General features: G+C 40.7%; 1 protein-coding gene across 1 annotated transcript in view; it reads right to left on the reverse strand.

Moving 5' to 3' along the window:
- Positions 1-24735, reverse strand: part of LOC126235387 (protein NDNF) — a 265282-nt gene that overhangs the window by 60303 nt on the left and 180244 nt on the right. Inside the window, exon 2 of the mRNA XM_049944109.1 lies at positions 7155-7270. Within this exon, the coding sequence (XP_049800066.1) occupies positions 7155-7270 (116 nt within the window). The remainder of the gene's footprint in view (positions 1-7154; positions 7271-24735) is intronic.

The raw sequence follows: 24735 nt of genomic DNA on the forward strand, positions 1-24735 counted from the left end.
TTTGTTTTAATGACTGCAACCCCAATTCGAATATGATATATGTGGCACCCTCTCTCCTATTTCGCGATAATACGAAACGAACTGCCCTTCGTCAATCTACCTGATGTGCACACCACACGGCACAGCAGGGCGGACAAGCATAGCGCAACCAGTGTTTTTACTAAAAAAAATGGTTCAAATGGCTCTGAGCACTATGGAACTTAACTTCTGAGGTCATCAGTCCCCTAGAACTTAGAACTACTTAAACCTAACTAGCCTAAGGACATCACACACATCCATGCCCGAGGCAGGATTCGAACCTGCGACCGTAGCGGTCACGCGGCTCCAGACTGTAGCGCCTAGAACCGCTCGGCCACCCCTTCTGTTTACTAAACCTGTTATATTTTCTAAGTGTTCCGATAGTAAATCACATTTTGTTTTCCTTTTCCCACAACATTATCTGTGCGATTGTTTCAACTTTAAATGCGAAAATTTTAGGTTGTGCTTTACTGTGACTCTTACTGACGTTAAATGAACCAACAAATTTACTGTCACCGGTCACTGTTTATTTATGTCCACGACGCGTTTCAAAAATGGTTCAAATGGCTCTGAGCACTATGGGACTTAACTTCTGAGGTCATCAGTCCCCTGGAACTTAGAACTGCTTAAACCTAACTAACCTAAGGACATCACAAGCATCCATACCCGAGGCAGGATTCGAACCTGCGACCGTAGCGGTCACGCGCCTCCAGACTGTTGCGCCTAGAATCACTCGGCCACCCGGCCGGCGCCCGTTTCAAAGGTTTAAACCTCCGTCATTTGATGGATTTACTTTTGTTAGTATGAAATATGTGTGTGTCTTGTGTCACGATTTTTTGGAATAACTTATGGCACTGCCTAATGGAGAAATAAAACACTATTTCAGAACATGATTCTGGGTTTCTTTTGACAAAAAAGTAAACGTATATCTAAAGGTAAAAATGAAATAACTGAAACAGAGTACTTACTGTGGCCACAGATTGCTTTAACTGTCGTAACACATCACATGTATACTGTCACATTTTGTAAACACCTATGGCGTCTGGAATCTATTTGGTGCAAGGATCATATAGCAGAACATTAACTCATCAGGCCTATAGCGAACTGTAGCGACAGCCCAACATTAAAACTTAACAAAACGCTCTTCAAAATTCTCAAAGAAGCATACACAATCAATAATGAGAGAACACTTAAAAACTCAGCAGAATTTACACAGCATGTCAAAAGCGTAGAAGTTCCTGATGGATCCACACTTGCTTCATTTGACATACAAAGTCTATTACTCTCTGCCAATAGATCCCACACTACAGGTAATTAATGCCAACCTACAAAAGCACAAAAAATCCATTCAACTGACATTACTGAACTAATGGACCTGCTCGAATTCACTCTTTCACACAAATATTTTAAATTTAGCGATAAAATCTACAAACAAACAGATGGCCTTGTAATTGGCTCAAACCTTTCCGGATTGCTAACTGAAATATTTATAAGTAATTTACAAGACAAAATCCTCAATTCCAGTCACCAACTCCTCAAAAATATCATCTACGACTGCAGATTTGTAGATGGTACCATCATTTTAGTCAATGGCACAAAAGATGACACCAATGAGTTGAACCAATTATTCAACATCCACAGCTCCTCTTTCAACCACACATACAACAAAATGACAGCCTAGCGGTACATGGTCAATAGACATATCCAACTACCACTCTCTGAACACGAATGTGAACAAGAGATCGAAATAATAAAACAAACAGCTATTGCAAATGGTTATAACAACTCCACAGTAGGCAGCCTAAAACACTCAATAGTGGCAAAGCAATCATATCACAAGAAACGAAAAGAAAACAACATCTTCCATACAATTCCCTTTCTAGGTCATATTTCATATCAGACTGCCAATGTCTTCAAACGAAAAGGCTTAAGCGTAACCTTTACCATAGACAACAAGATTGGACAGACGTTACCTAGCACTATCAACACACAAACCTACTTCATCACACAGGTGTGTACAAAATTGAATGTTTGCACGATGACTGCTTCTGCATAGGCCAAACAAGCAGATCGTTTGTGATTAAGTTCAAAGAACACAGGGCGGAACTAATAAACAAAAAATACCGCACATCAGCAATAGCCACCCACCCGCATCAAACAAAACACCACGTTAACAACACAAGTATCAGCATCCTACACATCCAACACAAAGGAAAAAATACTAGACATCCTTGAAACACTGCAGATACACATACACCAAACAAAACAACCTGAATACATCTTAAATGACAAAAATGACAATATGTATAATAGTATCATCTCTGTTTTCAAAGCTGCCCACGTTATTAAATTTACAATGTGCGCACTCACGACACACACACACACAAACACGCACACACACACACACACACACACACAAACACACGCAAACCTTCATATTTACCATAAATATTTAGTTACGTTGCCATGACATCCCCCCAATAAACAAGGGATTCACCTCATTCACAAATATACCATCACACTAACAGCTTGTATCCCCTGTCAGCTTGAAACTATATGTACTTTAACCAATGGCACAAACTGTACATCCATCTGCATATTTTAAAGCATTAACTAAATTTACTACCCCAAGCTTTAGGCAGTTGTTACATGTAACATATAATCTTAAAGAAACCACTGTTTTGGAAAGTTTGCTCTCATCCAATCACTCCTTCCCCCCTCTCTCTCCCTCTCACTTTCTCTTCCTCTCCTTCTGCCTCCAGCCTTTCACACATATCTGTGAATCCAACCAAACCTGTAATTTATGTATAAGTTTACCACTGTAGCCAACATAATTATTGTAATTAAAGTTTGCAGCTTGTAACCTGAATATATAAACGAATACAAAGTTTAAGCTATATTAACTTGACAAAATCGGATATATATCACCTGAAATATTTATTCCAACACATGTATTCAACACCTCAAAAAAAAGATCTCCAAAAGCTTTTAAAACTTATACTGTAACAATGTTGTTACGATGTGTATTCTTAGTACTTTGGTATAATGTTCCTCTTCTATTATATGACCCTTGGATTTAATAGTTTTCAGACGCCATATTTGTTTAGAAAATATGACAGTATACATGTGATGTGTTACTGCAGTGAAAGGAACCTGTGATCACTGGAGGTACTTTAATTAACTTATTTCATTTTTACCGTTAGATGTACATTTAGTTTTTTAGCAAAAGAAACCCAAAACCATGTTCTGAAATAGTTTTTTGTTTCTCCTCTAGACAGTGCCGTAAGTTCCTCCAAAAAATCTCAACACAACACACAGACACACACACACATTTCATACTACCAAATGTAAATCCACTTGATGATGGAGGATTAACCCTTTGAAACGCATCGTGGAGATGAATAAACAGTGCCTGATGGCAGTAAATTTATTGTTTCATTTAATGATCGTTCCAGTTAAAGTTATTCGTAATTGTAATCCCTAAGTATTTAGCAGAGTTTACAATCTTTAGATTTGTGTCATTTATCGCATAACTGAAATTTAGAGGATTCTTATCATTCTCATGTGGATGAGTTGACACTTTTCATGATTAAGAATCATTTGCCAACTTTTTGAACCATACAGATTTCTAAATTATTTTGCAATTAGTTTTGATCATCTGGTGACTTTACAGGACCGTAAATAGCAGCATCATGTACAACCATCTAAGAGGACTGCTCAGATTGTCTCCTAAATCGTTTATGCAGATCGGAAACAACAGGGGGCCTATTAAACTTCCTTGGGGAACGCTAGATATTACTTCTCTTTTACTCAATGACTTTCCATCAATTACGAACTGTCACCTTTCTGACAGGAAATCACGAGCCCAGTCACAAAACTGAAACGATACTCCCTAGATACGCAATTTAATCAGGAGTCCCTTGTGAGAAACAGTTTCAAAAGCCTTCTGGAATTCTAAAAATACGGATCAATTTGACGCCCCCTGTTGATAGCATTCATTGCTTCGTGAGAATGAAGAGCGGATTGTATTTCACAAGAACGATATTTTTTTGAATCCGTTTTGGCTATTTGTCAATAAATCTTTTTTTTCGAGGTAATTCATAGCGTTCGAGCACAGGATATGTTTCAAAGTCCTACTGAAAGCCAGCTTTAGTGATATGTGTCTATAACTCAGCAGATTACTCCTGTTACATTTCTTGGGTATTGGTGTGACTTTAACTTTCCAGTCTTTGGGTACGATCTTTCTACGGGTGTGCGGTTGTATATGACCGCTTAGTATGGAGCTATCGTATCAGCATGCCCTGAACTCAGTTCTGTACGTAGCATGGCCATAATTTATACTGAGTGATTATAATTAAACTAAGGATGTTTCGAGTGCTACAGTGCGGGTTGTATACATCGCATGACACAGAAAAATTGTAGGTATGTTCATTAATAATTGGTGCGCTCGGGGAGTAAGCTGAAAAATAATACTTCCACTTTCTGCCACCATGTGAAACTAGGGTGCTGTAAGCAGTCATAATGTAAAATATTTCCTGTTTCGACATCGGTATGCTATTTGTTGCTTGGCGACTTGTTTTTTGTTTTATTGTTGTTTGATCGCCCCTCCCCCACTCCCCCGCAGCCCACATGGGGGGATGGTGGGGGAGGGCAGGTTGGCTTTCAGGTCTATAAAAACCTGCTCTCAGCCAGTAGAACTAACTTAGATGCTAAGACAGAAAAACAAAGAGGAATATATGCTATGAATTTAAAATTATTTGAAAAAGTGATGTGAATGGGAGAAAGATAAATGTATAATGCTGTATTCATGAATTGTTTAAAACAATGATAAAAATATGGACAGACAGTATAGTTAAAAACATTTGTGAAACACCTGAAGAACACTAAACACTGAAAATAACACTTGAAAAACACTGAACACGACAGAAGATACACAGGACATTGAAAACGGAGCACCATGCATGTTCACTAAAACTTGAGAAAGACCTGCCCTGCGACGGTAGATTGTGGATGATAATCAAGGTGGGCGTAGAGGGAGATAGGAGAGTAGTGGTGAGGAGGACTGAGGGCTGATAAGAGGTGGTGACGGGACGGGGATGGCTGTTGGGAACAAGGAGAGAGGGGGAACTGGAGTCGGGGTCTGTATATGGAGTGGAAAAGGAAAGGGGGGCGGGGGCGGCGGGGTAGGGGAGAAGGAAGTTGTGTGTTAGAAACACACTATTAAGCGAGTTGCTCGGAATATGGATCTTGCTACTGCGTGGTGCGCAGAACAGGAAAGTGTTCCGAACGACACCAGACGGTTTCCATGACGCGATCCTTCAAAATTATCTCACCAGATGGTAGCCGTCTACCGATTCCTTCAATCTAGTTGCTCTTTTCCAACACTACATTTCGAAAAAGTCTACCCAGAGGGAACGACTCTATGCTGTTGCCAATGTCATGGGCGATAATTGTTACGAAAAATCGTTGGAAAGCACATGTAACTTCCCTCTTTTTGTGTACAAGCTTCACATTTTGAACACAAAGTTGGTACTGGGTCAATGCAGTGTCTCCATAACTGGTCAGGCTTACGTGCCAAGAACACTGTCTACAGTGGCGTAGATATAAGTCATGAATGTGATGTCTGTCGTTCCGGACATGTCCGAAAGAGCAGACAGTGTTTTGATCCTGTAGCCATCATAAATCAAGACACGAAGAAATGAACGACATTTAGCTGCGTAGTAGGCATTAATTTATGTAAATGGGAAAGTTGAAAATGTATGCCACTCCGGTCTTCGAACCTGTGTCTCCTGCTTAATAGGTAGATGCTCAGACCATTAAGACATCCACACAGAGCAGTCATCACAACTGCACGAACATGTCCGAAAGAATAGACACCTCATATACAATCAAGGCGAGGCTGGCCAATGATTCCTTCAGTGTAGATGCACAACATCTCGAACTCTTATGGGAATCGGTGAAACGCTGCAGGCATAACAACTGCACGGAATCTCCCAGCACGCCCAGTTTCTTAACTATTCCCCGCCCATTATCCTCACATAATGGGCGGGGAATAGTTAAGAAACTGGGCGTGCTGGGAGATTCCGTGCAGTTGTTATGGTTACTCCGTCCGGATGGCTTAGTGATCAGAGCATCTATAACTTGAGCAGGAGACACTGGCATAAATTTTCGGCTCTCCCCACTGATGCAGCTACATTTCGTTCATTCCTCTGTGTAGAAACCAAATTTCAGAGCAACTGACAAATGAAACTGATACTCCCACATTGGTCAGATGGTACCGTGGTATACTGCTCTAAGATGCTTGCAGAACTGGCAAGTAAGTCATTCTCTGGAGACTGTAGAGAATATAAGGCGTTCACTGATCACAGCTTTCAAAAGCTGCGGAGAGGGTCACTATCCGACTTGCGCGAAATGTACTCGTATCGGCAGAGGAGTCGCTCTTCACCTAATGAGATTCACAGACTGCTTTCTGCCGACAAAAGAGGCCGTAGAAACGTTTCCAATGACACACTACCCCAGCATGGATGGCACAAGGTTACCTCTCCAAGCACACAGTTCCAGTGTTCTCACTAAAATAAACACTAAATAGCGGCAGAAAATGAATCAATGTGACTTAAAGATCTGTGACAGTAACGTGACAGTATACTCGTATTATCCCATTTAGAAGAAACCGTGTCGGCTTCACACAAACAAGCAAATTACGTGCCACCCGGATTACCATCGTTTGATGGAACCTCGTTTCAATATCTTGAACCATTCAAGGAATAAAAGGTTTACTACACATTATGAGAATCATGTTGAAAACTAATATTTGATCCCACCATCAATTGAGTTCAGCATTACAGAACTTGATTTTTGAGCAGATGTCGCCATTGGGGAGAAGAGTTACTGATGCTATTTATTGCTAGGATTCTTTATTTATATTTCTGTTGCCTAGAATTGCAAGATATTAATTTTGCGTAGCACTGAAGGTCAAGATCTGTATATGGCCCAATAGCAAATACATCGCAGTGATGAAGGCCAGTTACAACGGTGGTCGAAATTTTTGTCACATATCAAAAAAATTTTATTGAGGATTTGTGACCGAATCTGAACCTTGATTTTGCTCTGACAGTAGGACGACGCCTGCCACTTACCCATTTCGGTGTCACTGCTGACGTTGCGGTAGCCCACCGACCAGAGGAGGCTGGAGGTGCACGGCGTCACCGTGATGGACAGTGGGCCCTCACGCTTCTTCTTCACCAGGAAGAACCTGAGGGCAAGGAAACTACTTACTCACAGCACCAGCGTTTGGCGGTAGTGCGTTTCTCAAATACATTCACTGAAATATATAGGTGCCAGTACGGTTTGTGAATGTGATCATCAGGACACCTTCATGATGTTACGCTATCAGGATTGATGGACTGCAGAGGCGTTGACTGACCACTACTACAAGACATCCCAAATGTCTATGACCAAAAAATTATGTCCAAATACAGCTTAAATTAAGCAAGTATGTTGAATTCATGGACATGTGTATTTCATTAGGGTGTTATACCTATTTCCAAGTTCGTTAGCGCTCTATGTGGAAATGATAACGCTAGTGAAACTACTACTTGTGCTTTGACACAACGTTACACACACACACACACACACACACACACACACACACACACACACACATACACACACACACACACACACACACACACACACATTTGAAGAATGTGAATGCTAAAAGGAAATGGTTTGTATTTTATAAATCAACATGTTTCAGTTGTCTTAGCTAGAGTCCTGGATACCTACACTCAGGCACATAAATTAATGATAACTGCAGAATGTGATGCCACACAACGTGGCACTACACAAAACTGGTGATAATAGCATAGGCACATAGGGAACACACACGACACAGATCTGTAAGTCCACGGTATTGGTGAGAAGTTAATAAAACCGTCCCGAAACACATGTGATACAAAACGCCACTGCTTCCTGTGCATGTACCCCTTCATCAATACGGGATATGAACACCATGCACACGCACACAGGCCGCACAACGGGTTGGCATACTCTGGATCAGGTGATCGAGAAGCTGCCCGGGTTTAGCCTCCCATTCTTGCATCAGTGCCTGTCGGAGCTCCTGAAGTGTCGTAGGGGTTTGAAAACGTGCATCGATACGTCGACAGAGAGCATCCCAGACGTGCTCGATGGGGTTTAGATCTGGAGAACATGCAGGCCACTCCATTCGCCTGACATCTGTTTCAAGGTACTCCTCCAGAATGACAGCTCAGTGGGGCCGTGCGTTATCATCCATCAGGAGGAAGGTGGGACCCATTGCACTCCTGAAAAGGCGGACATACTGGTGAAAAATGACGTCCCGATACACCTGACCTGTTACAGTTCCTCTGTCAGACATCCAGGGGTGTAAGTGCACCAGTCATAATCCCACGCCACACCATCAAACCACGACCTCCATACAGGTCCCTTTCAAGGACATTAAGGGGTTGGTATCTGGTTCCTGGTTCACACCAGATGAAAACCCGGCAAGAATCACTGTTCAGACTATACCTGGACTCGTCTGTGAACATAACCTGGGACCACTGTTCCAATGACCATGTACTGTGTTCTTGACACCAGGCTTTACGGGCTCTCCTGTGACCTTGCAGGTCTCCGGGCGAATAAACCATGTCTGTTCAGTCGTCTGTACACTGACTGTCTGTCTGTTCCAGTGGCTGCGGTAAGGTCCCGAGCAAGGCTACCTGCAGTACTCCGTGGCCGTCTGCGGGCACTGATGGTGATATATCAGTCTTCTTGTGGTGCTGTACACTGGACGTCCCGTACTGTTGCGCCTGGACACTTTTCCTGACTGCTGGAATCGTTGCCATAATCTTGAGATCACACTTTGTGGCACAAGGAGGGCCCGTGCTAGCCATTTTCAACACACAGTGAACACTAGCACGTCTGAAAACGTCTGCACACTTACTCGCTGCACCGTACTCTGACATGCACCAACACACCTCTACGTATGTGGACTCCTGCCAGCGCCACCGTGCGACGACCGCAGTCAAATGCACCGCATGGTCATGCCCCGACGTGATTTAAACACGCAAACGGCCCACCAGAGCGTTGTTTCCCATGTATCAGCATTATCCTTAATTTATGAGCACGAGTGTAGATATTTGATTTTTTAATGCAATGTAAGTCATGAGAAAATTGCCTGTTGATCTGGGTCTGGAAGCTACAGCCAGATACTTCGCAAGCATTTCTCTTAGCCAACTGGACTATCCACGCACGTCTCAAGGCTTGACAGAGGTTTTCAATCTCCTATCAGGACTACTCTGTATCCTTAGACTTTATAACGAAAGAGCACGAAGAAAGAAAAGTATAGTTCAGCACGTAAACTATCCAGAAACAGTGCACGAAAAGAACACCTCTCAAGGCTCGACAGAGGTTTTCAATCTCCTATCAGGACTATTCTGTATCCTTAGACTTTATAACGAAAGAGCACGAAGAAAGAAAAGTATAGTTCAGCACGTAAACTATCCAGAAACAGTGCACGAAAAGAACAGAACGCATCAACGGAAGAGTGTCATGACATGTGTGATGTTTATGAAATTTCTAGAAAGTCTTGTTCAAAGAAATTTCTTGCAAAGGGAAAGGAAAATAATGTAGACTACGAATCGTTGAGACATTGGACACACTAAGGTAGTATATAGATGGAAATCAGAACTTCTTTACTTCTTCAAAGGAAATATTCTGGAATTAGCATTAATCGATATAGAGAAATTACTGACAATCTAAATCTAAAAGGCCAAATGGAGATGGAAGTGTCTTGAAACGATGCACTGACTTTATGGTGGCAAAACTGAGCGTTGTAAACTAAGCAAGCAGTGCTGTGGGAGTACTCCCATATGAAATTCTACTCTCCCCCTCCCTTATACCTCAAGATATACACAAGGCACTAAGCTATCGAAAATGTTATCCCATTTTAAGGAATACGGAGTCAATAATAATGTAACGTCGACAAATGGTTGTCCAGGCTTCACCACTTTCCAGTCTGCAGACTGATTTTAAGGAAATGGGGAATTAAGCAGAATTATGTTCTCCTCTGTTATTTCGGTGCTCCTATTGACATGCTAGTTGTGACAAATCGTTAGCCACTGTGGGCCGGTGGTTGTACCCGTTTTGGATCAAGTTTGTATATTTTGATCTTTTTTGAGCAGCCCAACTCATCTAACTGTGTCTCGCTCTCTTCTGCCTTCTCTTTCTGTCTTGGCAGACGAAAAGAACCTCTACCAAAGACATCATAAGTTTAAGAAGGTCCATGTAGAGAAACCAGCAGTTGACAACCGAAAGATATATGAAGTGCAGAAAACTCTGGTGAAACGCCACTCACATCGGAATCCTCTGACAGAACGCATCTGATCTTCTATTAGACGTGCGCAGTAAAGCTTTCTCAAAAAATGTGTGATGGAGCGATTACGCAACCGTGTCCATTCAAAGTTAAAATTATGCCGGAAACACCTAACTCGCTCACTTCTGCTAGTACAGATTTAATGTACGATGCATATCTATAAGATTCTGTGTAGAGTATGTGGAACAATGTGCTCTTCTGCAGCTTTATTGGTCTTCTTCTGTTCTATTTTCTCTTTTTTTTCCATTTTTGAGTTGATTGCAGGTGCATGTGGAAAAGAAGTGGGCTTCTACCATCCCAGGTAAAAGTCTGTGGGGGTAAAAAAACTGCTGATCGCATCCGCAGCTTCTCCAAAAGTCTCCTATTCGCATCTTCGGATATGAAAATACTGTAAACCATTGGTTTTGGTTCCATCCGTTTTGCGGCAGCTCTGGCGGTTTACCTGTGCCCAGCCTGAATTTTCGTCTGCTGAAATCACTCTATAATTCACTTTCCTCAGACTAGAAAACGTATGGACCGATCATGACCAAGTTTTGAAATAATGTAATCTGTCATATTCTTCACACTTTCCTTTAATTACAACATTCTATCATAATTACATAAATAGATCTTGCAAAATTTCCTACAGAATATTTTATCTCAAAACTGGGAATTAAAATTAAGTCGTGTTAGAACATACCATATTTTACACAATTCTGAGCGTTATTCATATAGTTCATTTATCAAAAGTTGTTTGGTTCACCAAAAAGTTGAATCGTGTTACATGATACTCGTGCACTGTTGTTTTGTTAATACATGTTTACTTTGCCTGTCCAAGGGCTTCCAGGGGCACAAAAATTTGATTTCCAGTATTTTGTGTAATTACTGACCGAATTTAAAAATGAAATATGCCGTCATAATCTACTCAATGAATGTCTAACAGACTGATCTAGTATTAAATATAGAAACTTTTAATATGTCCTAAGGCAGCGTAACCCATGGCGTACAAATTACCCAGAGTTCATTCATCCAGTATTTGAGAATGAGAGCACATAGCGAGTTTTGACAGTTTTTACACTTAATTTTAGACCTTTTATAATTTTTTTTCTCGCTAACGCCCTCCAAAAAATACGCCGAGGTGACGTAGTTCACGAGACAACGATACACACATACATAGTCGGCGGTAGCAACCCGTACACAACGTATACAACGGCAGTGCGTTGGAGGAGCTGTCATTTGTACTCAGGTGATTCACGTCAACAGATGTTGACGTGATTATGGCCTCACGACGGAAATTAGCAGACTGAATGCGGAATGGTAGTTGAAGCTAGACGCATGAGAAATTGTATTTCAGAAATCGCTCGGGAATTCAGTATTCCGGGATCCAAAGTCTCAAGAGGGTGCCGAGAATAGCAAATTTCAGGCATTATCCCTCACCAAAGACAACGCATTAGCCGACGGCTTTCATTTAACGACCGAGAGCAACGGCATTTGCGTAGAGCTGTCAGTGCTAACAGACAAGCCAAACTGCTTGAAATTACGGCAAAGTTGTCATGTGGATAAAAATCAGCACATGATAAAAGGTTTGTTATAAGTAAAATATTTAAAAACATAAAGCAGCTTGTTCAAACGGCCATGCCCATACATGCATCGCCCACAGATGCTTGTTTCATCGAAAAACACAGTACACGGTAGCACATCCGTTTACATAACCTGGACATGCTCTAAACATTAAAAATCCACAGCTTAAGTAAACAGATGTACTACTGTGTACTGTGTTTCTGTGATGAAACAAGCATCTGTGAGCGATATATAGGTGGACATGGACATTTGACGAAACTATATTTCAGATACGACAAACATTTTATAATATGCTGACTTTTATCCACATGACGACTTGGCGTGAGGTCCAACGTGAAATGAACATGTTTCATTAAAAAAGATTTTTGAAGTCCTAAGGACGACAGCAAAGTCTGTCGAAAGCGTTTGTTTTGAATAAAGGAATATTTATGCGATCTTCCCTGCTGAATATTTCTAGCAAGTAAAATTGATCGCGCCTTCGGTCTTCTCAAATGAGAAAATTCAACCGTCAGCATAACTTCTCTGGCTTTTGTCACTAAAGGCACGACGCAACTTGGTTTTAATGTAGGCTGTAGCATTCCCCTGTTCAGCAAATTCCGCCAGTAACACACCATGCATATCCCAGCAGACTATCAGTCGCACTTTCTTAGCAGACTGAGTCACTCTGATTTTTTTTTGTTCTGCGGAATCAGTGTGGCTTCACATCACAGGAGCCTACTTGATTTCGGGTGTGTAGTGGTACGGCCACGACTCATCATCAATGACGATTCCTTTCAGAATGTCATGCCCTTCTGCGACATATCGCGTTAAACAATCCAAGGTTGTCATCGTTCGCCATTCGCTGGAACTTGTGGTTGTCTGTCAGGTTCGTAGGCAGCCAAGGAGGACTAAATTTACTATATTTCTACGTGTAATGAACAATATCGTACACCGCACCACAGGAAATGCTGAACTGCTGTGATAAGGTTTGCAGTTGCACACGCCGGTAGTTCAAAATTGCTGCCTCGATGGCTCTGCAGCTGTTACCGGCCTCCCAGAGCGTGGGGGATGACTAACGTTCACCCGGCCCTCTTGGAAGAATGCACCAGCTGAAGACATTGCTACGGTCCATACAGCGCAACCATACATGCCACGTACGTCCTTACGAATTTCATTCGGTTTATGCCCTTGGTCCCACAAATATTGAACTACACTTCGCTGCTCTTCACAAGTTGACGATAGTAACATGCGCGACACGTTTGTTTCGTAGTTCTGGCTTCTCTCGCTAGAGCTGCACATGAAAACAAAATACCTCTGCAGCACAAACTTGAAACTACATCATCGTGAAATTTCAACATTCCAGCTGCAGCAGCAGGGAGAAAAAAATTATTGCGCTTTACTCTCCGATCCTCCCTCAAATTTCATAGTCGCGTATTATGACTCTCTAGAGACTGAAAATCTTCTCTGAAGGAATCAACAAGGATTCCACAAATAACGATCATGTGAAACACAGTTCGTTCTGTCTGTTCACAGAATCAAAATGCAGCAGATAATGCGCTCTAGTAGATGTCGTGCTCCGTGACTTGCGAAGGCGTTCACTACAGTACCACAGTGTAACGGAATGTAATACGAGACACACTCGCTTTTATTATTACATTGACAGTCATATGCCATCCACAGGCTACGGGTAGACAGATCTCATTTCGCAATAATTGTATTTGTTCCAATGCATACTTAGTATTTATTGATAAAGCTTAGCTGATTTAAAAACCGGAACACGCGTTTTGAACATATTGAAAAGACTTCTTTTCACCTTACACCTTGTAGCGAAGTACTTGTGTACGTCACAGTCTACATATTTGAACTTCTGTGCATTCGTCTGTATTGTCTCCACAGAAAAGGACTATTTATGACCTTTATGGACGCGTCTGTTCTGATAGCAGGTCCATATCAGCAGATACAAGCAAAGACATTCTTCTATGACTACAGTTTTAAAAATGTTCCTGTTACCGTGTTTGCTAAATTACCTGTAAGTGATGGTGGCTGGGGAATACCGTCTACTTTTCCTTGTACGAAAATAGCTGACCAATAGCATGCATAAGGATCGCGAGCAATATTCTATCCCTATCTTTGCTCTGTCCCTGCCATTACTCTCGTTTCAGGACTACGAGTTCCTAAAATACTCCTCCTGGAGGAGAAATATTTACAGGCTCAAAGCTCCGCCTACTGGAAGCGTGATGTATGTCTGCAGTATGTTACGTCGTCCTGAAAAATCACCATAATCGATCAGATTCGAGACATTTAAGAGGCACAGTCCTTACCACGCTGACGATTTCTTTAAAAAATCTACCGCTTATTTGCACCATTCAGGTCACATCTGTGAAGGACATTAAGAAAAAGGTGATAAAGCTAGTATTCAAGAAGTTTCTTTTCGCGTACGTCCATTAATTACACGGAAGTAAAACGGCCACTCATTACAGAGCACCTTGTGACTGTCACAGCCCCGGTACGTCACTTTATTCACTCATAGTATTAACATTGACTTTCAAAACAATATGTTCCATTAGTGAGACCTGTTATTACTCAGCAATTGTTACCGAGTAGCTCAGCTTTAATCCTTGCGATCCGATTAGAAACTTAAAAATGCAACATCGTAATGGATACTGTCGATTTAGTAGTATCTACATTTTCCATTTAGCCACTCAGTCCATTTAACTGGAAAATTTTTCATAGTTCCGTCCAAACCAGTACTATTTAAATCTACTCCGAATCTTTTACGGTCATCTCATCACACCGAACGAATTCATAGGTGCGTTGCTAGGGTTGTAACTCGTCGGTACAGCTCATACGAAAGTGCAACAGAAGTGGTCGAGCAACATAAATTGGAATACCTGGAAGACAGACAACATAATTCTCGCGAAACACGGTCGGATACGTTTAGGTACCCCGTATTTGAAGAACTATCGCACATCACGCCACGTAAATAACGTAAGTCAGATTAGGCTTGCTCAAAACACGAATGGAGTAGGATAGAAAATCGATAAACCCTCTGCCATACGCTGTACTACCCTTGCAGAGGATATACACTGCGCAAAAGAACTGAAGGGTCACTTTTTTTAAACCCCGTCATTTATCCCCTTTGAGGGACAGAAGAATGAAATTGGGCTCAAAGGGGCCTACAGACTTCCTCTGTGATGACAAAAAAGCATGGCGTCCTGCGATGTCACCTTCTACCTCAGCGGCGCTTCAGACGGCTAGTTTATAAAAATGAAAGTTATGTTTGATTTATACCTAGTGAAATACAATAAGGGATTAACTATAAAAGGTCAACCGCCTTGTCGCAGTGGTAACACCGGTTCCTGAGAGATCACCGAAGTTAAGCGCTGTTGGGCTGTGTTGGCACTTGGGTGGGTGACCATCCGATCTGCCGAGCGCTGTTGGCAAGCGGGCTGCACTCAGCCCTTGTGAGGCAAACTGAGCAGCTACTTGATTGATAAGTAGCGGCTCCCGTCTCGGAAACTGACATACGGCAGGGAGAGCGGCGTGCTGACCACATGCCCCTCCACACTCACACCGGTGACCCTTGTGGGCTGAGGGCGACACGGCGGCCGGTCGGTACCGTTGTGCCTTCTTACTTGTTTCGGGTGGAGTTTAGTTTTTTAGTTTATTAACCATAAAAGACGACCAGTGATTGAGTAATCATCAATGAAATATAAGTATATACGAAAGGTAAAGTAACCACTTTGTCATATAGTTACAATAGCAGGAATATATTATTATTCATACAGTTTTTACAATGAATGGTGAAAAAATTCCTCACGATAAGAAGACAGATGATGTGGTGGGTACCACCTCACGTGAAGCAAGAGAAGTTCTGCTTTCAGAATTACAGGTAGGTCGACGGCAGCGCACTCTCAGCCCCTGCCGGGAGCTGTTCGATCGCAGATTAACAACCACTAGGGTTGTAAAATTACCGTAGACTACCTTAGACTATCAAAAATAAGCGTAGACCACCGTAGATTTCCTGACAGTCATGGTCAGTTAAGGCAGTAACCACGTTTCCTGCACGTTAGGTGCATTGTGTACCTTTCGAACGTTACCTAATGTCGATGTCTTTGGTGCGTATGCGATCGGTGTCACACTTGATTAGCCTAGAAACGGGAACCGGTGAACCGTCTAGAGACTTTGTCAGGATATAAAGGGCTGCCTATGGCTCTGAGCACTATGGGACTTAACTTCTGAGGTCATCAGTCCCCTAGAACTTAGAACTACTTAAACCGAACTAACCTAAGGACATCAAACACATGCATGCCCGAGGCAGGATTCGAACCTGCGACCGTAGCGGTCGCGTGGTTCCAGACTGAAGCGCCTAGAGCCGCTCGGCCACACCGACCGGCCGGCCGCCTATCCTATGGAATATTTATGTTCTACGTAATCTCCCTGTATTTATAGCAAAACTGAATTTATCAATGTTTAATTCCGGGTTTCTTCGAAAACAGTTGATTTGTTGCATAAAACAGAGGAACGCTGTAGTAAAAAATAAACAAAAATACAGATTTATCATATAATGCTAAAAAATTTCCTCAAAAAAGGTAAAGTTTAAAAAAAGAACAGCGCAAAAACTCAAAAATCACTTCAATATTTCTTCGAGCTTATATGAAATTGTTTCTGTTATTTACAAACAACTTTCGCATTTATCAATAATAATAGGCAACTTTTGCCTTTGATTATGACGAAGAACGATCAGTTGAGTATAAGAAACAACAATAACTGTATAGATTTTTTGTGTTTGAGCATGTAAACTGTATTTACACCAAATGCAGTTGTTTTGGTTACATACAGATAAAAGAGCAGAAGTTACGCAATCAACTAATTGTTCTTACTTATAAAATTCAGTTTATATTTTTTAGAGATGTATAGGAGGAGGAGGAGGAGATTAGTGTTTAACGTCCCGTCGACAACGAGTTCATTAGAGACGGAGCGCAAGCTCGGGTGAGGAAAGGATGGGGAAGGAAATCGGCCGTGCCCTTTCACAGGAACCATCCTGGCATTTGCCTGAAGCGATTTAGGGAAATCACGGAAAACCTAAATCAGGATGGCCGGAGACGGGATTGAACCGTCGTCCTCCCTTAGAGATGTATAATGTAATGGACTAACTCTGAACGATGTGCGGTTCCAATTAAGTGCCAAATAAAAAACGAACAGAACACAAAGAAAAGCCGCCGGTTCTCCGTTTCTTTCACACGTTAATTCGTGTTTCTTTCCGTACCGACGCTACCATATACTACGTCATTTACGCAGTGTACAAAAACTACAGCACCGTCGGTTTGGTAGAATTCAACTCTGTAAACATTCATCGAAACTACCAAAAAGCTAACCCTATTTATTCAAAATCTTACAGGGGCCTTTTCTTCGTACCTGAATAAATAGTTTTTAACGAACATCCAGCATGCTGGAGTAGCTTGGGTCAGCAACTACTCTTAATCAATAGAACGAAAAACCAGTCCAAGTTGCAACTGGGGCTGGTTTTTCATACTGTTAAATAATTTTTATAATTAGTACTATGTGATATTTCATTAGGTATAAATTAAACATTACCTTCAATTTGTCAGTCACTACCATGTTATTTTGTATAAACATTTCACGTACGATAAAGTTTATTACTTACTTGTGTCAATCTTTGTAAACGCAATCGCTTTCACGCCACCTGTCGGCTTTTTTTTTACAATCGTATTGACCAACTAGGATCACGTTAACAACTTCAGTTCCTCTTCTTCTGTTGTTGTTGTTTCCTATTTTTCCAGTATTCCCTCACTTTCTCCCCATGAAGTCTCTTCCTTTCTTCTGTCCATGTTGTTCCCGATTTTTTATTTCTTCTGCTTTGAAAGCCTTCCAAATTTAGTATTTTGTTTTTAAAACGGTTTCTTTCTGCTATTTCTGATTCTTTGATGTTTTTTCTTTCAAGATCTTTTCTTACTTCTGTAATCCATGCTATTGTCGATTTGTTCTTCCAGAAATATTTGTTTTGTTAGTCTATTTCCATCCATTCGGTAGAGATGTCAAAAAAAGGTTAATCTGCGTTTGGCAATTACTTCAGATATTTTCTCTACATTTTTGTAGATCTCCTCATTACTTCCTATTTTCCAACCATCTGCAGTTTTCATTACACCCATTATTTTTCTAATAATCCTTCTTTCCAGTACCTCTAGTTTGTCCATCTTATAGTTCATCGTTAGGCATTCAGATCAATATAAACCTTCTGGTCGTACCACTGTGCTGTAGTGTTTTAGTTTTGTTGTACTAGACATACATTTTTTGTTGTAAATATTTTTGGTCAAACCATATGCTCTTTCCATTTTGTTAATTCTTACATCTATTGCAGATTTTTCTAGTCCATTCTGTTGTATAGTTTCTGCAATATATTTAAATTTATATACTCACTCTATTTTACCTATTTGTGTTTCTATGTATTTTGGTGCATTTTTTATATTTGTCATGAATTTTGTTTTTTTTTTTCAGCTGAAATTTTGAGAGCAGTTCTGTTTGCTAATTTTTCCAGAATGTTTATTTGAGTAACTTCTTCTGTCAGGTTTTCTGAAAGTATTGCGAAATAATCCGCAAAAGCGAAGCAGTTTACCTTAATTCCAATTGTATTCCTTCCAAGAGTGTTTGGTTCAATTTTAGCTCCGAATTCCAGATCCTTACTTTTATGACTATTGATCATATAGCTTCATTTATAAAATTATTAGGTCATCTTTGGTTTATTGCTTACAGTTTGGAACAGCTGGAAATTCTTGTTACAATTTGTATCACTATAATATATACTGTACCGTTGCTTGTAATGGGTATTTGACATAATTTTTAACTTAGCTACTGGCCGTTTTCCTTCTTAATACCAGCAACTTGATAGATTGTGGTATGCTGTTCTTATTTTTAGCGTTACTCTGAAATCTTATGTTTTTGTCATTTGACAATTACGTAGGATCTGTCTGTGACACATGGGATGCTGCCAGTTAATTACATCAGACAACTTCCCTGTCTTGTAATTTTAACTTCATTCCCTCGTTATTTTTATAGTATTAAAATTACTTAGATATAAATACAAGCCTTCTAAGATTTTTTGTCTTGAATTGCTCTGGCAGCTTTATAGCCAGGCCTGGTTTCGATGATGCTTTTAACAGTGTACTGTTCTGGTCTTGTTGGCCCATAATACGAATGCCTGTCATTGAATGGTTGTTGCTAATGACGACGTTTTCCAAATTATATTCAACCCATTTATACAATCGGAAAGTTAGGTAATCTTAATCACAGCAACACATTACCTATATGACAATGTTAGTGGATTTGTTATATGTTAATTTTTACAGTTGGAGTTGGCACTCCTTACATGTTTTGTTCAGCTTTTACACATTTTTTTATATTCTGTTTTACTGTATAAAATTTTCTTAGACTATTTTCCCTCTTCTTGTTTACGTATTTGAAGATGATTGTTGAAAGAAATCGAAACTGTATAATGTAAACTGCGATGTAGGGAGGTTTTCATATTAAAAATTTTATTTAATAAACGATCAGATCTTGTCGATGAAATTCTTCTTGTATCATTGTCTCTGTCAACAACTACTTCCATTCATTATTTCTAGACAGGCTCACCGTGAATATTCTCCCTTCTCAAGCGCCTAACTTACTTTTATGTAGGGGGAACACGTTAATATTTAGGTAAAAGAAACCTTAATATGTCTGGATATATAAATAACTACTGACAGAAGTGTAAATGCGGTAGAAAATTAAATTGTAACACATATGCGAAGTAAACAATGACATGTCTTTCGGACACAACGGAGATCACAGCTTTATTGACTGCCGGTTTGGTCTACATAATCACAGCGAAGCTACCGCAGCTGTTCAAAAATGGCTCTGAGCACTATGGGACTCAACATCTCAGGTCATCAGTCCCCTAGAACTTAGAACTACTTAAACCTAACTAACCTAAGGACATCACACACATCCATGCCCGAGGCAGGATTCGAATCTACGACCGTAGCGGTCGCGCAGTTCCAGACTGAAGCACCTAGAACCGTTCGGCCACCAACGGCCGGCCTACCGCAGCTGTGATCCAGGCTTATGAGTGAGCATCTTGGATAATTCTGAGCGAGTAAGTGAGATTGAGAGAAGGTTCTCGAATAGATAAACAACGGCACTAACAAATACGTTACTGAAGTGCCATCAACAAGAAAAATTTGCATATCACGTTGGGGAAACGCAACGTATGTGAATCTAACAAGGTAACTGTTACCAAATATTACTTTATCCAAAAGTTGTGTCCGTCTAGCTCGCAATTCTACGTTTCTTCACGACTGTTTTAGACTGTGAATGCGATGTGTATCACTATCGTAAATTACGTAACTCGTCGCTTAAAAATACAAAAAGGCATTATATGGATCATTGGATGTAATAGTTAAATTCAAGTGTTTAATTTAGTTCAAGCTGATTTTACTACAACGAGATTCCCAGTTTGAACATTTTAGTTCCCATTTTTCGGAAATTAAGAATTTTCAGAATTTCCATGAACAGTTATTTTTATCCAAACCAATAAGATCAGAGTATTCGAAAGAAACTATTCGAGAAATGTCTGGTGACAAGAATGCATCTTAAAATATCTTGGTTTGGTTGCAGTAAAAAATTGGTATAGGCCGTGTGTTGATTGTGGAGCAAGAAACTGTCCAAGATCGACAGTGAACGACGAGACTGTTGCAGTTTCCTCTTTGCCTATGTTTTCGCTGATGAGTCAATCCTAAACCGAACTCTACGCGAGTCCTTGGACTTTTTATGAGTCTTGGGTTTTGCGCTTGTGTTGTATAGGGAAACTGTCCAGCCGACTATGGCGTGTCGTAACGCCGAGAGACGAAATATTCACTCAAAGAAATTGAGGCTGGCGCGTCCCCAAACTGATGATCCATTTTTTAGGATCAACGACTGGCAGACATAAAGAGCAGGGGCCTGTGGCAGTAGTCGATAGTCTCCCGGAGGTCTTCATAGCTGGAGAATAGAGGGAGCAAGCCGGCTCCATCAGCGGCACCATTCGCATTGATAGACGGTCGCCGAAGACTTCACAAGGAGACAGTTTTAACCACTTTGTTCAGATGTCACATGCTGCTATGTTATCTTTGTTTATTGCGAGATCATCCAACGGTCGTAAATGATATGATCACCTCTGGCAACAAATACGACTTACTGCCAACTTCCTAGTAACATTCATGCAATTACTACGATTGCCAAAGCAACAAGTGGCTTCAAAAACACTGCGATTCATCCATTAACGCCGGATATTATCGCAGATGAAGACTACTTGGTAGAATACATCCTTCAAAAGAATATGGACTCTATAACATTGTGTGTTGGCGTTTCTGTGACAGATCCTTCAGGTGATGACTACTAGAGACGTCAACAAAGAAGTGATGGTTGATAATTTGTAAGTATCACTAGGCCTGTACGGCCTGATGATGTTCATGTTCAGCCCACCCCTGTAATTTAACCAAGAGCAAACAATGTTCAGAGACTTTAATCTGGACCCCATTGAAAAGCAAGCTTGAAGCAAACAGAAAAAGAGAAACAAAAAGAACGGAGTTCTAAACATAAAAAAAGAAAAGATAAAGAAGAAAAGAAGTGTAAAGAGAGAACTGATGGTAGAAATGGAGAAAACGAGGAACAACAAAAAGAAAATGAGAAGGGCAGTTTTTCAATCTGCTATCAATATGTCTCTGGGTCACGAAGAAGAAGCAGAAGAAGAAGAATAAGAAGATGAATCTGAAGCTTGCATAAGCCTGACGGAAAAGGGAAAAGACATTTGTGTTTATTCTGAAGAAATAAGGATGACGAACTGTGCTACCGCTGCAGACACTACCGTTTGTGGGTTCATTCAAACTGCTCTGGTTTGTGCACTCATGAGGGATATTTATGTGAGATTTGCTCTAGGAAGTCAATAAATTAGCATGTGAGGAAATTATATACTTTATTTTGATTGTATGCTTGTGACATTAGGCTATTTGTAAATTTTGTATTATTTTTCCTAAAACTTCCATTGCGTAATATAAACAAAACTACAGATTTTGAGTTATAATGGTTACATCGTTAAAAAGTACTCACATTCCTTGTTGTGTAGTCAGTAAATAAACGTTGACACTGCCGAATATCATTACTCCAGTCTCCTCTAATGTTCCACTGTCAGCTCAAAGACGAGATAGTATTTACTGTTTGTTAACACTTTCACCGAAATGATGGTTTTCCACGCAACGAATCGCTTACCTACAACGATTCAATAACATAAAGGCTGAATATTCTTTAAATGAGTTTATTGTGGGGTAGTCACGAATGTCACTGAACGATTCTAAGAAAAAATCATGATATTGACACATTGTTAGATGGTTTACCACCATCATTGTCATACTCGTCACCGTCAGGGATTCATTCCGTACTCAAAAATCTTTGTCCACGCATAATTTCTTCGGCCGTCGAATTTATTCTTTCTCGTACCTTGGCTTGTAGGGCAGCTTGTGGTCGATAGTGAAGTTCCGTCCATTCTTTCTATTTACCGAAGTTAACAATATTTAGTTTTTATCTGATCACTTCGTTTCTGTTTATATCTAGTATTACGTTTCTACTCGGCACTTCTAGGGATCGCGCTCTATTCTTCTGGTGGTTGTCTTGGTTTTCAGCACACAAATGAAAAAACCAGTGTCTGCAGAGCCATTACTTTGCAGCCTTTGAACGTGTTCTACTGTGTGCTGTTTTCAAAGTTCCTCTTGGTTAAAATACAAAAACAACAAATTATTACTACAAATATTATCATTGTATGTGTACATAACAGACAACCAGGATACAGGATTTTTATGCACTGTTCTACAGCTCCGCTGTAAGTAATTATCCCCAATAGAATTAACTTCCTGTAAATGCCACTGCAAGAATTTCTGTAATGATTATTATAGCACACCTAAGCTATTTTTATCAGCTTTTCAGCATTCTTTGTAGAACGTCTTCTGATTCAGCTAGTATCACGCAGTTGTAGCATAGATGTTTCATAAATCTTTATTGAGTTGATACGACTGGTTTCTAGATTTATCTCTCCCATCTCAGACGAAACAGACTATATTCTATTTGCACGTGCGAGACGCATGCATTCTTTATCAGTAAATAAAAACAGCAAAAATGAGGTATGTGCAGTGTAGTCGGTGATTTGGCGTCCCTTTGAAATGCACTATTCTCTGCAGGTCCCATCGTCGACAGGATTTCAAACACTAGCTCCCATGTTCCTTTCCATAGTAAAATCTTCTTCATCATGAACTTTGAAGCGAGTCACGCGCCTGTTTAAATCTGGATGGTTAGTATAAATTTTCTCGAAACCACCACCACTAAATCATTCATTTAGGGAATAACTAGATCCGGGATTTCTCGGTTTAGTAATCGCAAAGCTAAGTTGCTTCTCGTCCCCGTTTTACTCCTTCTCCTCCTCCGCAACCTGCTAAGCGGAATTCTATGACCGTATACTAACACAAAGGGATGCAGATTGATCCCTGCGGAAAACAATTTTTGATGTATGTTCAACTACTGACATGTTTATGGTTGAAGCATGTTTATGGTTCCTTCTGCCTCCTGGCTTGTGCATAAATCATGCAAGTCTCCTTTCTCCTCCACAGTGTTGTCAGAAAATGTTTACTAATTTATATTTTTATCTATTTCAATTACTCCTATTGTCAGCCGACTGCCAACGTCATAACTACCGCTGTTGACCCACTGATTGAAATGCAAATAACAGGTACATAAAGCAACAGTTGTAAGACAAAACAATCGAGATGTTGATGTGATAGCGTTTGTGAGGTTAATAAGGATTTTTGCATCCAAGATTGCGCATTGAAATATTTTTATTTCCTCAATGACCGGTTTCGACAGAATCTATCTGTTATCTTTCGATCTTTCAGAAATAACATTACTGTGCGTGTATCGCAAAACCATTACGAGAGCACACTCCATTTATTAAACGATGTGGCATCTTTTTTTATAAATGGATTTTGCTCCTGTTATGGTTGTGCGATTCATGCATAGTCATTATTTCCAGTAGAACAGAAGATGACAGCTAGACTCTGTCGAAACCGGTCACTGAGAAAATAAAAGCATTTAAACACGCAAGCTTTGCTGCAAAAATTCTTATTAATCATCAAATATTAGATGGCACCCGCCAGGGTAGCCGAGAGCGCTAATGCGCTGCTTCCTGGACTCGGGAAGCTGCGCCGGCCCTGGATCGAATCCGCCTGGCGGATGAACGACGATGGCCTGTTTGCCTGCCAGCCTGGATGTGGTTTTCAGGCAGTTTTTCACTTCCCGCTAAGTGAATACCGGGCTGGTCCCCACGTTCCACCTCAGTTACCGGATCGCAGACATTTGAAAACGTTCGCACTATACCATGGTTTATACTAGACGCAGACAGCTGGGGTACACGAATTCCGTCCCGGGGGTTCGGGGAGGTGGCAGGAAGGGCATCCGGCCACCCTCTGCAACTAACACTGCCAAATCAATAGTAACACGGCCGACCCCGCGTTGAAGCGGGACAAAGGCCCAAAGAAAGAAAGAAAGAAAGAAAGAAAGAAAATCAAATATCAGATGGCGCCGAACAGGATGTGCGAATTGTATTTGTGTGCTTAATTTTGTTACCTGCAAGGAAGATGATGGTGGGTGGTTCTAGCAATTGTATGTTAGGGATTTTGATGGGAACATGGAACGTTTATGGGGGAGGG

The sequence above is a fragment of the Schistocerca nitens genome, chromosome 2, assembly GCF_023898315.1.
Source record: "Schistocerca nitens isolate TAMUIC-IGC-003100 chromosome 2, iqSchNite1.1, whole genome shotgun sequence".
Lineage (NCBI taxonomy): Eukaryota > Metazoa > Arthropoda > Insecta > Orthoptera > Acrididae > Schistocerca > Schistocerca nitens.